Source organism: Hypomesus transpacificus, chromosome 4, assembly GCF_021917145.1.
Source record: "Hypomesus transpacificus isolate Combined female chromosome 4, fHypTra1, whole genome shotgun sequence".
Taxonomy (NCBI): Eukaryota; Metazoa; Chordata; class Actinopteri; order Osmeriformes; family Osmeridae; genus Hypomesus; species Hypomesus transpacificus.
In genome coordinates, this window is record NC_061063.1 from 6,287,814 (window position 1) to 6,303,732 (window position 15,919).

The 15,919-nt window shown below is 44.9% G+C and overlaps 2 protein-coding genes across 11 annotated transcripts in view; both read right to left on the reverse strand.

The window, feature by feature from the left end:
• macf1a (microtubule actin crosslinking factor 1a) overlaps positions 1-12,868 on the reverse strand; it is a 141,200-nt gene extending 128,332 nt beyond the window's left edge. For 5 of the 9 annotated variants that reach the window (XM_047018617.1, XM_047018618.1, XM_047018611.1 and 2 more), the window contains exons 1-2: positions 12,554-12,867; positions 8,254-8,478 (exon numbers count right to left, since the gene is read on the reverse strand). In XM_047018617.1, coding sequence (XP_046874573.1) covers positions 8,254-8,473 — 220 coding nt within the window. In that variant the 5' untranslated portion in view covers positions 8,474-8,478; positions 12,554-12,867. Of the gene's footprint in view, positions 1-3,409; positions 4,263-8,253; positions 8,479-12,553 lie in introns of those variants that run through there. The other 4 variants (XM_047018610.1, XM_047018609.1, XM_047018616.1 and 1 more) reach the window with 3 other exon arrangements.
• Positions 12,869-14,419: 1,551 nt separating this feature from the next.
• Positions 14,420-15,766, reverse strand: ndufs5 (NADH:ubiquinone oxidoreductase subunit S5). 2 transcript variants are annotated; one of them, XM_047019389.1, is made up of 3 exons: positions 15,678-15,766; positions 14,954-15,173; positions 14,420-14,676 (listed from the first exon to the last, which is right to left on the reverse strand). In XM_047019389.1, the coding sequence occupies exons 2-3, from the start codon at positions 15,167-15,169 to the stop codon at positions 14,572-14,574; spliced, it is 321 nt and encodes a 106-aa protein (XP_046875345.1). In that variant the 5' UTR covers positions 15,170-15,173; positions 15,678-15,766; the 3' UTR covers positions 14,420-14,571. The 2 variants fall into 2 exon arrangements, with proteins under 2 accessions (XP_046875345.1, XP_046875346.1); XM_047019390.1 differs by having other exon boundaries at positions 14,954-15,209; positions 15,678-15,749.
• Positions 15,767-15,919: the final 153 nt, after the last annotated feature.

A 15,919-nucleotide genomic window follows, 5' to 3' on the forward strand; every position in this document is an offset into this window, starting at 1 on the left:
GGATGAGGGGAGAAAGAGAGAGAAGGAAAGTGAAAACAAGATGTGAAACAAAGAGAGACTGTGCACTGTATATGAGAGGATGAAAGGGAAAGAAAGAGCTGATGGAAGAGGGAAAGAAAGAGAAAGCAAAAAAGAAAGAGAGAGAGAGAGAGATTGTGAGTTGCCCAGAGGGCTTCATTTTCTCACAACTGGAGGACAAGTTTCCCAGTGAGGCCCAGAGCAGCATACTGGACCCGGAGGAGTTGGATCAGCTCTGTGAGCGTTTGTTTTTCCTGCTGGCACAGTCAGGTGATGCTGGAGGATATGACAAAGCAGGAAGTAACTGAAGAAGAAGAGGGGAGGGTTGTATGGGCAGGAGAGAGGGCGGAAGGTCGATTTGGAGAGAATGGAGAATAAAAAGATGGCTTTAAAAAATTGTTTGGGACAAATGGAGGAACATGTAGTGAGATAATAAGGACAGTTAGAACATGAAAGGTAGAAATAATGGAGGATGAATAAAAGAGAGGGGGGTTGTGTTCATGCATGCAGAATTATACCCTGACAGTGGGTAGGTGGGGGGTGCAGAAGATTCGCAGGAGAAAACTAGGCCACATGGAAAAATCCAGCTGTAACGATCGCTAGTCAGAGCCTCAGTCCAATCACTCGTCTGCCACAGTTCATCCTCTCTCTATTCCTCTCTAACTATTTTTCATGCTCTCTCTTTCTTTCTGTTCTAATCCAGGGGACGAGGTTTCAGTCACCAAAACTGTTGTGGAACTTTAAGGGACTTTCCGCTCTTAGGCTCAACTCCATTAACTATCAAAGCCTCTATTTGTGTGTTTGTGTCTCTGCCTCTATCTGGGCCTTGGCCTGTCTCAACCTCTGCCTCAAACATAGCAGTTAAAGAATGGATCTAAATGGGAATCATGGGCCTTTATGAGTGTCCCTCCCTACGGAGAACACAGGAGACAGGAAACACAGGCCTAGAAAAGCCTGCCACTTCCTGCACTCCATAAAAACGTGGAGTCAGCAATGTTGTGACTCCAAAGGGAAAAACGAGACATTTCCTGACATTCACTTCCTTTTCAGCTGGCTTTCTATCCCTGTCTAACATGCACAGAGGCCGGCTGTGATAGGACCCATTAGCCCCTGTGTGTGTGTTTGTGTGTGTGTGTGTGTGTGTCCTAAATTTGCTTGACGATAGGTCAAAAAATCTAAATGCTTTGGGTGATGTGTTGCCATCCTTCCAAACATGCCAGCTTAGGGGGCAAACATCTCACTAGTACACGCTGGCATAAAACGTAAGCTGGCACAGGCTGGCAGAAAAAACTTCACTGGTGGATGAATGTCGGTAAATAATAAACATCATATGTAGGGTGAAAAATGTAGGTCAGCAATGGTTTGTGTGTGCGTGTAAGCAATGACTCATGCCCTTGTGTTCCTCCCCATGCTAACCCAGTCACATCCACTGTAGAATATCCTGTCATTGTTATATAGAGTCAACTCCTTGTATGCAGTCCTACACTGCTAGAGTGCCCCCCCCCCCCCCCACATACACACACACACATTATGTCTTCCTGGCTCTTTCCTTTTATGCGTCTCTCTGCATCTGATCTCTACTGTATCCATCTTCCCCCCTTACACCCACCTCGAGTCTCCTCCCTCTCTCCTGAATGATTGAACTGCTATCAGGTGTCCTCCTCCAGTTCCAGTCAAGTGACACCCCCTGGCCCTCAGCACAGTTCACCTTTCTACATCTATTCTTCAGCAAAACTGTCATAAAGCGCCAGGCATTTGATAGGGTAAACACACACACACATGCACTCACACTAGTAAAACTAGCATGAGATATGGTCGGCACAGATTCATCACGGCTATAGACTAGACTGGAGACTTCCTCTCATTTCTTCCTGAGTCCCTGCTGAGGACAGAACGTAGACAGGTAGAACTGTGACATAGCATTTGATGCTGACAGACAACAAAATGGAGGACATGGCTCTCTATACAGACTGAGCCATGGAGACGTGAAATGTTAGTCAGAAGGTAAACTATTAGCTTAAAACCATACAATCTGATGGAAGAAGTCAAGCTCACAGTAACACTGCTGGAGGGATCCAGATATTTACTGATTGTCAGTGATGTGTTGGGTGTTTTTCCACTGCATGGCTGGTCTTGAGGTCCTGACTACTTCTCCAGCCTCTGACTGAGAAGTGAACACTTAGCCCATCCTGTGACTCTGTGAGTCAACTATTCCAAGTTTGGCTGCAATTAAAAAAGGCTGAATATTTGTCAAGACACAACAGGAGTCACAAGACCAGATGACTACAGTGTGAGAGACAGAGAGCTGAGTGAGAAGGAAAGACAGAGACAAAGAGGTAAGAGAGGAAGAGTCAGTAGGTTGAGCAACACTATTTTTATTATTATTGACATACACCTAGCTATGATATAGGCTCCATGCTCGGCTTCTGTGAAACAACAAATTTGTTTTGCAGAGTGCATCATATTACCAATGACGTTAAACACTTGCAAAACTTCTTATGTAGCCTACTCCAAGAGTAACTTTACCATCTGACACAAAGCAATCGCTAGCCCACTGTACGTTTCTACGGCACAGTCATGACACTGAAAATACTCCCCTGTGTGGCCGTGTTCCACCTGTGCGGTCATGCTAAATAGTTGTTTGTCTCCATGAAGTTGCTTAGGTCATTTCTCTCTCACAACAAATTAATTCACACCGCCCCTTTTCTCAGTCTTTCGGACTCACTGCGTCTTCCTGTCTCTCACTCACACACCCGAAGGGTCGAGTGTTGTTGCAATAATCAATAATTAAAAGACATGGTTTTCATCAGGGGCAGCTTTCACAGATGTGACCTGCGTCTATTGACTGCCACCCCTCCACTCTGCCTCCCCATCATGGTCAATTTCAGTACATGCATTCATTTTTAAAGGGCCCCTGTCATCGGGATTATAAAACAGCGGGTCCTTGGGCTGGTGGTACCGCCAGTGGAGGATGGCACAAAAAGAGCTGTCGCCTTGGCCGGCTTCAGTCCAGTAAAGAAACACATAAAATAAATGGTAAAACAAGGCTTTTTGTTGATTTGAGTAGGCCTGAACGGTCAATGCAGCATTTACAAACTATCTAGACGCCAACAGACATGTGAGCATGTGGGAAATTCTCCTGACGTGGGCAAACATGGGACTTCATAAAACTGCTTCCTTTGACGTCCTTCCATGCCACGGTAGCCTATAATGCAGTTTGTTTGATATGAGTAGCCTACATCTCACACTGGGGGAAACCATGTAGCACAGAGAGACTATAACCTTATTATTCCGTGTGTAAACAATGAAACAATCCAGATTATAACGTAGCCTGCTGTCAAACCGGAGATCAACTCAACTCATGACCCCCTCTTCCCCGTTTGCCTCTTACCTTTATATCTCTCCAGGACATCCTCGTACGCCTGAGCGAATTCTTTTTCCTGGGAATGGTTCGTGGGTAGTAAACCCGGTATGAAGCCGGCCATGGTATCTCCGCTACCGGTGTCGAGGCACCGAATGGCCCGCTATACCGCGGTAATCCAGGACGGTGGATCCGGTTCCTCGCCAACGCAGCTGTCAAATCCGGTTTGCGTTTGGAGCCACGGTGGATGCGGCACACTACCGCGCTTGCTTGTGAATTTAACTACCAGCAAATATCATATATTTGTTACATTGGTGTCAAAGTGTTGCAGTCACTAGTCCAATCATCTTTTAAGTAGACAGAAACTGAAGACCTCCACCGCCTCTAATGAATATATAAAACAATGTTATGTTTACGAAAACAAAGAAGCGTATATATCTATTTTGTTTGTCTACATCGTTTCCTCAAGGCAAAATCTGCCTAGTGAGCCACAATTCCAGTCGTATCGTTTCTCTCACATCCCTCCCACTGCAACGTCCTAACCGGCGAATGGTTTTTCTGTGTGTGTGCGCGCGGATGAAGTGTGTGTGTGTGTGTGTGCGCAAAGGGGGGTCGTTGTGGGCTGCCCGAGTCCTTCCGAAATCAGAAACGAAGGTCCAATGAAATGTTATCCGGATACCACTTCATAGCCTGTCCCTCCCTTTCGGAGTATTCCTGAGACGGTGGAAGCCGCTCTAGCTCCACTGCATGCTTCCAAAGCGTAATGGCCGCTTCTATTAAAGGCACGGTTTGTGACTGGCTAGCTGTGACTATTCGACTCCCTCTCTCTCTCCTCCCTCTTGCGCTCAAGTTTCTCTATTCTTCCTGCGGTCGCTGTCATCCATCCCTCTCTACCGGTGGAGTCACAGCTCCACCAGAACAAATGTATCTCTGTAAGGTCAATACATGGCTGCCGTGGCACACATTGCGTAAAGTAGGGTTAGAGCGCCCCTTGGAGGTATTTCAGGAGGTACTACTGGAACTAGGAACTAGTCCCATTTTCGGACACAGCGTGCCCGTTAATCTGCTTCCAGGATACTGTAGCTTTCATCGGGGATCAGTCAATACACAGCCTGCCATCTAACGGCAGAGGAATGCAACATCCTCCCAGTTGATCTTAGGTGATCCACAATTTAAATATTGAAAGCTTTCGTTTCTTCATTTTCATTTTTTGGGTGGGAACTTCCTGCACACTGAGGAGCATCAACAACACATTGCAGAGGTGTGCAAGGAGCAAACCAGCAGGTTCGTAGAGACGGTGTAGATATCCATGCCTTCTATGTGAGCGTTTTAGGTGTATTAGGTGTGATGTCACTCAAATACACTCAGATAAGGCATACTGCCAGGAGATGTATTAGTGATCTTTTGAGGTAATCATGACAGTAAAGGACAGGGAAACTTCAAACACAACTTCTGGATCCCAAACAAGTGTGGAAAAGAGAATGAAAGAAAGAGATGCTCAGTTAAGTCTAAATAATGCATTGCATCTCCATGGAGATGTTTCCTGTCTTGAGAGCGATTGCTATCGTTCTGTTTCTGTCTCGTCCGTCTCTTCCTCTCTTTCCCCATTCACACACACACATTGTCCTTGCGACTCCAACCTAAAACACACATATAGTATCCACTACTATATGAAAAGTAAACATGAACTATAGCCCTTAAGCACACACACACGCACACACACACATATAGTGACCAGTGGCTTTAGTTTCGGAAATTAAAGTAAATTGGGACGCAGGATATTGTTATTAACCAGAGTTCTACCAGCAGAGACACTGGAGACACTAGAAACAGGAGAGGAGAAGCAGTAACAGGGTGATGGTGATGGGAAATGACTGCAGGAAGAGGGTGGTTTTGTTACTCAAACCTTGAGGATTCAGTGACCTCAGACTTACAGCCAACACACAAATATAGGCTATGATATCCACAAACTGATTGATCAGATATTCCCACCATTACCACCTACTGCTATACATCTAGATATAGTTGGGTTCACAAGAGTATGGTCCCTTACAACTCCATCTCCATTGCTTATAACTTTATCTGCAGCAATTTGTTTAATCTTAGACAACATGACAGACTGGATTCTGTGCATTAACACTGCAAGCTTCACAAGTACCAGATTAATACAGTGAGGGAGAGGAGACAATACAGACAGATCCATTGTCTCTACCCCAAGGCCTGTCTGGAAAGAGGGTTTCCTTTGGGAGACAAGATTATCATACCCTCCTCTAGTGGTCAGGAAGGCACACTACACTAGTCAGCCCAACCCTGTTTTACAAAACATTATGTATTGAAAACATAATGAAAAACAGCTTCTGACACCACTCTCTTTTCTTCTCTCCCTATCTCTCTCTCTCTCTCTCTTCTCTCTCTCTCTCTCTCTCTCTCTCTCTCTCTCTCTCTCTCTCTCTCTCTCTCTCTCTCTCTCTCTCTCTCTCTCTCTGTCTCTCTCTCTCCCACTCTCTCTGCTGTTTCTTCTGTCTATCTATCTCCCTCTCTCCCCTCTCTTTCAGCCTCCATGCTGTGTCCAGCTGCAGAAACAATTGCAGATATGAGGCGTCATTATCAACAACAACACTCACTGACAACCTCAAGTGATTCACTCACTCAGACCACTGCTGTTTTAAAGCAGCAAACTATCTTCACTGCTGAGAACCCATTTAGGTCAGGAGACTGAAGTGACTCGATTGTGAATACATGGTGCCTGTTAGGTCGGGGTTGCCAGGTTAGGAAACTGTGACGGTTCTGCTGTTGGGACTTATCCAACTGACCAATAATCCAATAATTGATGTATGCAGGGACATTCCTACTCTACCTAGTCCAAATTGCATACTTCCCCTTCCTTCCCCCCCCCCCCCTCTCTCGCTCTCTCTCTCTCTCTCTCTCTCTCTCTCTCTCTCTCTCTTTGTCAGTGTTCTGTCCCTCAAGCAAACCCTTTAGCCCCTGCCTCTCTTTCTTTATGCTGGTGTTTCTCCTCCTCTGGGCATCCCCATCTTTTTTTTCACTTCCCTCCCCATCCTCCAACCTCTGTAAAAGTCCTCTCTCTCTCCTTACAACTCATTGGACTCAGTCTATCTTTCACTCTACTTTTCTCATAAACTCTCTTTTTCTCAAACTCAAATTTAAATTCAAATGATCTCCCTCGTTCTCTCGACTGTTTGTTTTTTCCCCCTTTTCTCCGTGCTCTGCCAGTGTCTGTTCTGCTCCTTCATAGCCATGGTAACTGCTAGACTGGGAGAGAGTGCATGCAGGTCCCCATGGCAACTGGGGACGAGCCTGGGCCAGGCTGAGCTGTCCGATCTGTTGCCTGGAGAAAAATGTTTGAGGAAGAGCTCAGGCAGGCAGGCAGGCAGGCAGGCAGGCAGGCAGCTAGACGCCTCAGTTCCATGCTGGCACTGTGTGTCTGGGGGCCTAGTGGGCTGTCCATACGTTTACACTGCTGCACCACTGCAATCCCACACCCTTCTAGTCTGCCTCTCATGTTCTCACACACACATATGCACACACGCACCTACACACACAGTGTATACACACACAAGCGTTTTATAAGAGAAAAAAAATATGCATCCACAAACACTGCATTCCCTTAAGGCAGACCATCCACTTACACTTCATTTGATACACCCTCTACAATACCAGGCCATGTGCTGGGAAATGGACAATTCAGACAACATTTAATGTAAGCCAATGCCATGGTGACACACTACTGGTCTAATCTAATGTTCTCAAGTGATTCATTTTATCTTTTGACTAGGCATTCCGATCTAAACTTCCAGCAGGCTACAGAATGGCAAGGTAAAGAGATATTTCCAGTGAGACAACACAGTTTCTTAAATGTGTCTATTTAAAGATAAGGTCCTATCCTTCACTTCAGAAAGATGCTGAACACAACCGACTTTATAGACTGGTTACGTATCTTGTTCTCAGGATGATTTTTTTAAACTGTCAGACAAAACGTCAGGTTGTGCCAACGGCACTGTGACCTGTCGTCAACCATCAACCAAGAAATCAGCTGACTCTCTCTCTTTCCCTCTCTTCTCATGCCCAAGCTCAGAATCAAATCACAAAGTCACACTTATGTACACAACTCTGTCTCTGCCCACTCTACTCAGAGCACACACACTCAGTGTCACAGTTTCAACCACCTTGTTAATCCACTTTCCCACATGACTAATGGACTGGGCCATTTTCTCACACTCTCCTCCCTTTCCCCTCTACTCTCTCTATTTTCTAGTTTTATATCTAATCATTTATACGCCTGTCTCTGTCCTTCACACAGTATCCGTTCTTACACAGCCTGCTGCATCCAGCTCTGTCTTTGTGTGGGACTCTGTCCCAGGACAACACTGATTGTGTTGGTAAACCGTGATGGAATCTGCAGAAAGTAGCAACAGAACAGCTTGCATGCCTTAGGGGTCAACCCTTCCTTTCTCACTTAACATACAAACACACACACTTCTCTTCTGTTGTCTCCACTGTATCTCTGCAGCTCTCCACTGTATCACTGCATCTCTCCACTGTATCACTGCATCTCTCCACTGTATCACTGCATCTCTCCACTGTATCACTGCATCCCTCCACGTAAGCAGGTCAGTGTCTCATCCATCCATGGGAGTGATGATGACAGTTATATGGATGAAGATTTCCTTAGTCTATCTCACTAGCTATAACCTGACTGTGGTATCAGTGTCTTTGTGGAATTGTCATTTCCCTTCAGATATAACCAGCAGAGCAGGAAATAAAGTCTAAAAGATCCAACTTCTCCACTCATCCCCTGTGAGGTCAATCTCTCCAGGTACCCTATGTGGTTAGTGTTGTCCCAGTCCACTAACCTGCCACGCGCACCACTGCCCTCTCTGCCGGGTCCAGCACAGAGTCCTGGCTCTTCCTCTTCCTCCTCTCGTGGCGTGCCAGGTTCCAGGGCAACGTGTCCCCTGGGGGACCCTGGGGACCGGAGGGGCACGGGGACAGAGACCCCCCCGAGCGCTCACTTCGTAACGATCGCTCGCTGAAGGAACGCTCGCTTAACGTCTCCTCGTCCGAAGACTCCATCACGCCTGGGAGGAGAGAGGGATGGAGGGAACAGAGGAGAGGAAGAGGGGAAGAGAGAGAGAGAGAGAGAGAGAGAGAGAGAGAGAGAGAGAGAGAGAGAGAGAGAGAGAGAGAGAGAGAGAGAGAGAGAGAGAGAGAGAAGAAGGATGGGGGAGGGGTTAGGATATAAAAATAAGGTCAGGGTGAAAGGGATTGAGGAGTGAGGGATGTAGAAAAGAATATAAAAGGGAGTACAGTATGAGAAATAGTAGTCTCACTGTATAATTCATCATCCATCTTACAGTGTAATCTGGCATAGTTCATTAATAATGCACAAGTCTTTGTCACTCATGTAAGCCACCTTGGTTACAACATCATGTAACTGAATAGTGGCAATGAAGGGAGGAGTATGATTAATGAGTCAACACAGTTTAAGTGACAGGAAGAGAGGAGCGTTCATCAGACTTCACTCACGCCATTCGCTGGCGTTAAGGCAAGGGTGTGTGTGAAGGAACAGGGTCACAGTCCAGCATCAGAGACCATTTCTCCTCTCTCCTGCGCCATCTCTTTTCCCTCACTCACTCTTCCTCCTTCTCTCTCTCCCTCACTACTCTTCAATCAGTCATCATTACATGGAAGAGGAGCACAACATCTCTGTTGTTAATGGATTAATTTGAAATTGCTAACTGCATTAGGATATTTCAGAATGAGATGTTTTCAAATATTTGATCATAATTGTGACACGATGGATGAATGTAACTGTGGTTGGGGGAGGTTTATATGGCATGGCAGAGTCAGAGGAGCAATGAGATGGAATTAAAACATTAGGGAGAGGATGATAGAACACTCCACTCTGTCATCTATTAATAATGCCTAGTCGATACTGGACAGGGGACACTCGAGACTCGGTTTGAGAAGGAGGACAATAAGAAGAAGGGAGGGAAAGGATGAGGTGGAGGAGGAGAGGGGGGAGGATGGGGAGGTGGGGAAGGGAGGTAAAGGAAATCTAAACTTGTCCATCACACAGAAGATCGATAGACCTAACCTCAGCACAACTGTGTCTAGGGACTTTTATAGCCTCATCCTCTAAGGTCTGAACCTATACCTGTCCTGTCCTGTTTTTCAGCTATCACCGACAGATTACATTTTTTTTGTCTATCCAGTATTTTAACTTTGACTGTTAAGTTTGACTGTTGACTAAAATACCCTTTTCTTCCAAAACAGTAAGTGATTATAATTACTGCAAGTGATGGAGTTATACCATTGTCGGAAGAACAACAAACATTAGAGTTGCTATTTAAATCTGTAGTAACTATTTATGCATGACTCTAACTACTACTCATGCCCCATTTCACAACTCATGTGGCCTCAGTTGGAAAGCCTGCTCCGCTTCCTGAAACATGTCTCAAGGAACAGAAAGAAGGAAGGCTTTAAGCCTTCCCAGAATTCTCATTTTTTGGATCAGTCGGTTTCTCTGCTGCTGTCTGACATAGGGCTGACTCCTCGGGATTCTTCAGAGCCAAAATACATACGGAACATGTGTGTGTGTAAGGTTTCAAAGACATGCTGTGTCTTTATGCGTCTTTGTGGCGCGGCATGAAAAATAAAGACGTCCTTTCATGATGCGTCCTCAAAATGAGAACTTTGAAAAACACTCCTAATTCAATCATTGCCTTTCGAATGCCCTCCCCTCTTCTGTTGTGTTTTCTCTCACACACTCAACCTGAATGCACACGCACACACATACACTCACTCGCTTGTTCGCTCACACACACATCCACACACACACTCCTCTACCCTGTGTGTCCCCTTTGACAGCACACAGTTGGAATTCCACAGTGTGTGGATGCTTGACCGTCCAGATTTATAACTTGCAGGAACGCCTCCAGACATGCATGGATACAGGGTGTTCCCACAGCTTACACTGGCTAGTGTGTGTGTGTGTGTGTTTGTGTGTGTGTTTCTAAAAGCTAAACAGCTGTTAGAATTTAACCAATATTCATGGTAAACAGACAGGACTGCCGGGTTACCTAAGCATAAAAGAATATGATCCACACATGCTGTGTGTGTGTGTGTGCGTGTGTATGTGTGTGTGTGTGCATGAGAGCTTGTGTGTGCATGACTGGTTTCAGAAGGAGTTATGGACGAGTGCTCTGCTTCTCCTCTTAGAAACCGGCCCACTGCCATGAGTAACACTGACACACTGACTAGACTCATATCCTCTGCACTGGCAGAAACAGACACAGACACACTGATACCAAGCACTACTGAAGGGAATGAGGAAAGAAGAATAAAGAGAGAAAGAAACTGTATCTGAGAAAAAATGAAGAGAGAGAGAGAGAGAGAGAGAGAGAGAGAGAGAGAGAGAGAGAGAGAGAGAGAGAGAGAGAGAGAGAGGGGAAGGAATCGATGATAATGCTTTTATCAGTATGATGTGATTATGTATCTTCATAGGATCCTTTAAACCATCACTACAAAGTACAGATCAATGTGTACAGGACACCTCACGGTTCCACTGGCCCTCTGACTCTAGCACTGAGAGCACACAGACCACAGAAGCTCATCTCCTTAAAGAGGTCAGATGCTGTTCAGCCAGTGCATGTACATGTCAAATCTTGATCTCCAATGTTAATTAATAGGTGTTGTGTAGATCACTATGCAAAGAGTTTCTCAGTTCCTCGACTTATATTGTGTCTGTGTCTATATGTGTCCTGTTGTGAATGTGGTAGTAATGGTCTTTTCTGTTTCCTCTCCATTATGAGAGGACGCTGCATGCATACCAACGAGATCAAGGCAGCACCTCTGCCATTGACTAGACAGAGACATCACCCGACAGCCCGTGGCAGCTCCTTGCAGACCATGATGCCAGTCTCCTCCTTATTGACACCCATGTATCCGATGGACAATCAGGGATATACTGTACTGTACCATATGGTTTAATGGAGGTGTTCCCAGCCCCACCATTGACAGTAACCATTCGTCTATTAGACTGTAGGAGGGTGTGTCCAAAGCCAACGCAGCGGAAAGGGCGTGAGAAAGCGTTATCGTTATTCATTTTAAAATGTGTCTGTCCATTGGCCGTCTGTGAGACAGTGAAGTCAGAACAGCTAAATATTAGATACAAACATACGCCCAGTAAGGCTTATGGCCTTGCGACAGAAGCATACATCTGACCATCTGGTGCGAATCAACGGGGGGACTCCTGAATGTTGATTTCACCCTTTGCACAAATTAAGAGAATTTCCAGACACCCTAGCTTGAATTGTGTTGGGTTTGAGCGAAACATTGCTGAGAAGGCGTGTTAAACTGACAGCGGATGCAGACCAAACATTTATATAAACCCCGGGGACTTATTTCGATGGGTGTGCGCGCTGCTCCTGCTCTCTCATCAGCTGTAATGCATGGCCCGATCAATAAATTAGGCTACATCAGACACACTTCAGAATTGAAAATCTATGCAAACCATACTATTGAATTGTCGGTTCCATTCATTTCATTGTGTTGATCGTTGGAATGCATGTTGTAAAATGAGAGTTAGATGTGTTCCGAGACCCGATAGGTTTAATATGCAGCGGAAACGCATGCATGAGTGAACATCAGTCCGTTCGAGCCTTTTTGGAAATGGTCGTTGGGGAGATAAGTAAACATAGAGCATAGTGGAGCTCTTTGTCCACATAAGGGGAATAACTGACTGTTTGCATTTAAAGCAAATGTGGTCCCATTTAGCTAAGGTTGAATTAAAATGGGTAGATATAGGCTCTTTCGCAAGCCCTAAGCCTGGATCAAGCATGGTCATTATTACAATTCAGTGACAATAATATAGGCTATTTAATAGTTAGCTTCGTACAAAACATTTAAACAGTCTATGCACAAAAGATCAATACGGTCATTTGTTTTAAGAATGGCATAGCCAGGTGATCAACATGTTATTGTTTGATGAAGAGGCGGACGAAAATAGATTCGACTTGTACAACGAGCTGTCATTACTCTTAAATCGTTACATCCAATGAGTATGAAAAGTCATGATAACCATTACGAGAACCATCCCCTTAGCTGTGTGAGTACTAATGGGCAGAATGGTCAACATGCTGCGAGACCTACCGTAGAATAAGGGTCCTCAAATCCCGGATCTGGGTGTCAGAGGCAGGGATGCTGCTGCTCCGCTTGCCTTCCTCGCGATACCCTCTCTTTCACCGGCTCACGTTCAAATGCTAACTGTTTAGAGATCAAAATCAGCCGTTGGTAGGATGGATACTGACCCACGATGAGAGATGAATACCCCGACTTGTGATTCGGTAATGGCTGTCTATTCGCCTCCTTCCTTCCAACTCCTTTTCTCTTTTTCTTTTAGGCTACAACCCCCACCTCGTTTTGTCCCTCGCTCTCACCCACTTTCACTCTCTCTCTCTCTCTTTCATTCTCTCTCCCTTCCTTTTCAATAGGCCGTTTCACGGCTCCAACCCATATCTATTGACCATGTTTGCCTAAATGTCGTGAAAATGGAATTTATGAGTATTACAACGTCATCCTTGGCTCAGCAACACAGTTCGTGCACCGCCAACTGGAGAGATGCACGCTCCTTTTTTTAAGGAAAAAGGGCGTTCATGTCGTCACATTTGTGGAGTCAATGGATATAGGCTAGCTAAACCCCGTTGTCCATACATATTGTCCCATCATTTTATCTGTAATGAGTGTGGGTTACCTTGATCTTTGTTTTCATCCCATTTCTCCAGCAGTGACCCCTACAGCTCTTTTTGTAACATTTGGCGAGGTTAACAACTAAATGTTTCAATATTTGGTGATACAAAGTAGCCTTGCAGTTAATATGGAAAATCCTGTCCAATCAAGAACTGCTTGTCCAGTAGAGCTCCCGCGGTGACGGCCTTCTCTCCAGTAACCCCTCAGAGAACGGGACAGCGGAATGCTGTCAGACAATTCAGGATTAAGTAGGGTTGCAAGACGCTGATGTCTTAATAAAACAAAAGCTAACGGCAAAATCTGTCTGACTCACCAAATGAAAACTCTGGACAACCATGCATAACGTCTGGCATCATATTAGGATTTGGCAGGAATAAGGAACACGTTTTCAGCATCCTGCTTCTGTAGGATTTACGCTGCACATAAATTACAGTATTCAGCAGCCACTGTTGTCAGTAGTTAGAAAGAAACTTGCGGGCTTTATCTGCCTAAATGGATCCATACAGGCACTAATTTAACAAATTGAAACCCTGTGATGTGGTAAAACCGCTTTATTTAATACAATACTGTGATGTTTCGCCGCCCATGACGTTGGAGGATTGGTATAAGGCAATTATGTTAAAGCTTCATTGAATCTAGCTCACATCCTGTAACACACGACTTTTAATAACTGTTCCCGCCTGCAACATAGTTTTATCAAGTTTACTGGTGGGACAATTGCTATGTCACGGTCTGCTCTTTATCACTCATACTTATTTGTGGCCTAATAACTTTTTGGAAGTCCGCGGGAGACCACTTTCAGTTTAATTTTTACGTTTCCCCTGCGCTTGATGCCCCCTTGCGGTGATGACGAGCACGATGTAATCTCATCGTCACAAGAAAACACTTTGTAATTTAATATCAATGTCAAAGAGCAAGCTGTCATATACACAGCTTTCATCGCAGTAGCTGTCCAGCGGGAGCCTTTCTCCACTAATCCATCCAGTAACATGTATTAGAATTAGGTCAGTGTGTTACGTAAATTGAGTGCTTTTCAACCCTTTCCCTGAACCTTAAAGACAATGGAACTTTTCACCTGCCACTGTTCTACATATAGACCTACAGCTTTTACTGAATCTGTTGGATACTTAAACATGATTTGTCAATAATGAACTGACTGACAATCTAAATCTATACATTTCATGTATATTTTTGTGTCTGCTCACACATTCCAACTATCTCTTAAAACAGTGTGGGGGGGGAGACAAAGTAGACATACAAATGCAGATGTTCAATCATAATATATATTTGCAAACTTGTACAGCGAAACCAACAAAAGTGACATCTGAAGAATAATTATTATACACAAGGTTGGGGGCACAGCAGGTCTCACACAGCAGAGAGACTTGTGGGTGTGTGTGTATGTGTGTACGCGTGTATGTTCAGGGCCTCTCATCAGCCTGTCCGGTGTGGTGTGCTGGAGGCTGGTAGGTGCCCTCCTTCACCATCTTGTCACGCTGTTTGCGGATCTCATATAACCTCTTGTGCTGGAGAGACAGGTAGAGAGATGATTGAAAGGTGACAGGGCACCAAAGTGACAGAGCTAGCCAGACAGAGAGAAGCTCTACGACTCTTGCAGTAATCGTCAGAAAGAGCAATATTCAAAGTGGCTGGAAGATACAGTTGGATTAACACCAGACATATTGACCATGTATTTTTGAATGGAACAAATTGTTGAACAGTGTAGATGCTGCAAACACAAAACAGATTACTGCTGTAAACTGAGCACTAGTAGGCTACTATCTAGACTCCGACTGCACTCACCATCTTCTCCCTGTGCATGCACTCATAGAAGTCCTCAAACTCCAGCTTGCACTCTTTCTTGGCCCGGGTCTGGCCGATACCATCGGAGCACTCGATCCACTCCTTCTCGAAGGCGTGGCATCGGGCCGCCCGCTTGTGGGGCTGCTCGCCGCTTTGCAGCAGCAACCAGCGGTCCATGTTGATGCCCAGCTTCCCCTGGAGGTCGACGAACGGCATGGTTCTACAGAATTTGGGGATAAGAGTAGGCGGATAGAGGCTAAATAAAGTGATGAAAATATATCCAATTAATACAGGGGAAAGACGATAGATGGGCACGGGATATAGGGATGCAGGATAAGGATGGGATAGAATTACAAAGCATAATAACTTAAGCAAGCTTTCTAAAATCATATCATTTGTTCGATGGAGACTATATAACTCGAGTCCTAGTTTCCTCGTACTATTCGTCAATACTTTCGCTACAACTGCTGTAAAATATTTTTGTTGCTTTTATCTAGGTAAGCTCCAAGCACCTAGTTTGCAAGCGGACTGATGTCAATACAATGTCTCAAAGTGCTAGGCTACCTAACGACACAACACAGGCCGTACGTGCCATTAACGTTAACTATGAGTAGCAAACCAGCCTTTTCACACATGCTGATTTCACAGAGTTGTAAGTTATATGTAATACCTCTTTATCGTTATGTAGCTTTTGTCAAATATTGAACAAATAGTCTGTAGTCACCTTGTTTTGTTGGCTTCAATTTAACCTTCCGTGTGTTCCCGACACTCACTTTACGGTAGAGCGACTTCAGCCGTAAAACAAAATGTTCCTGTAAATATCAGTCTATCTTCTTTACGACACTATCGTAAAAGATGAAACATCTGAATTTCATCTTTCAATTCTTTCATTTTCATCAGATTTCTATGTTAAACTTCTCACTGACTTCTCTGATGTTAGCACACATTGATGACATAAGAGCTAAA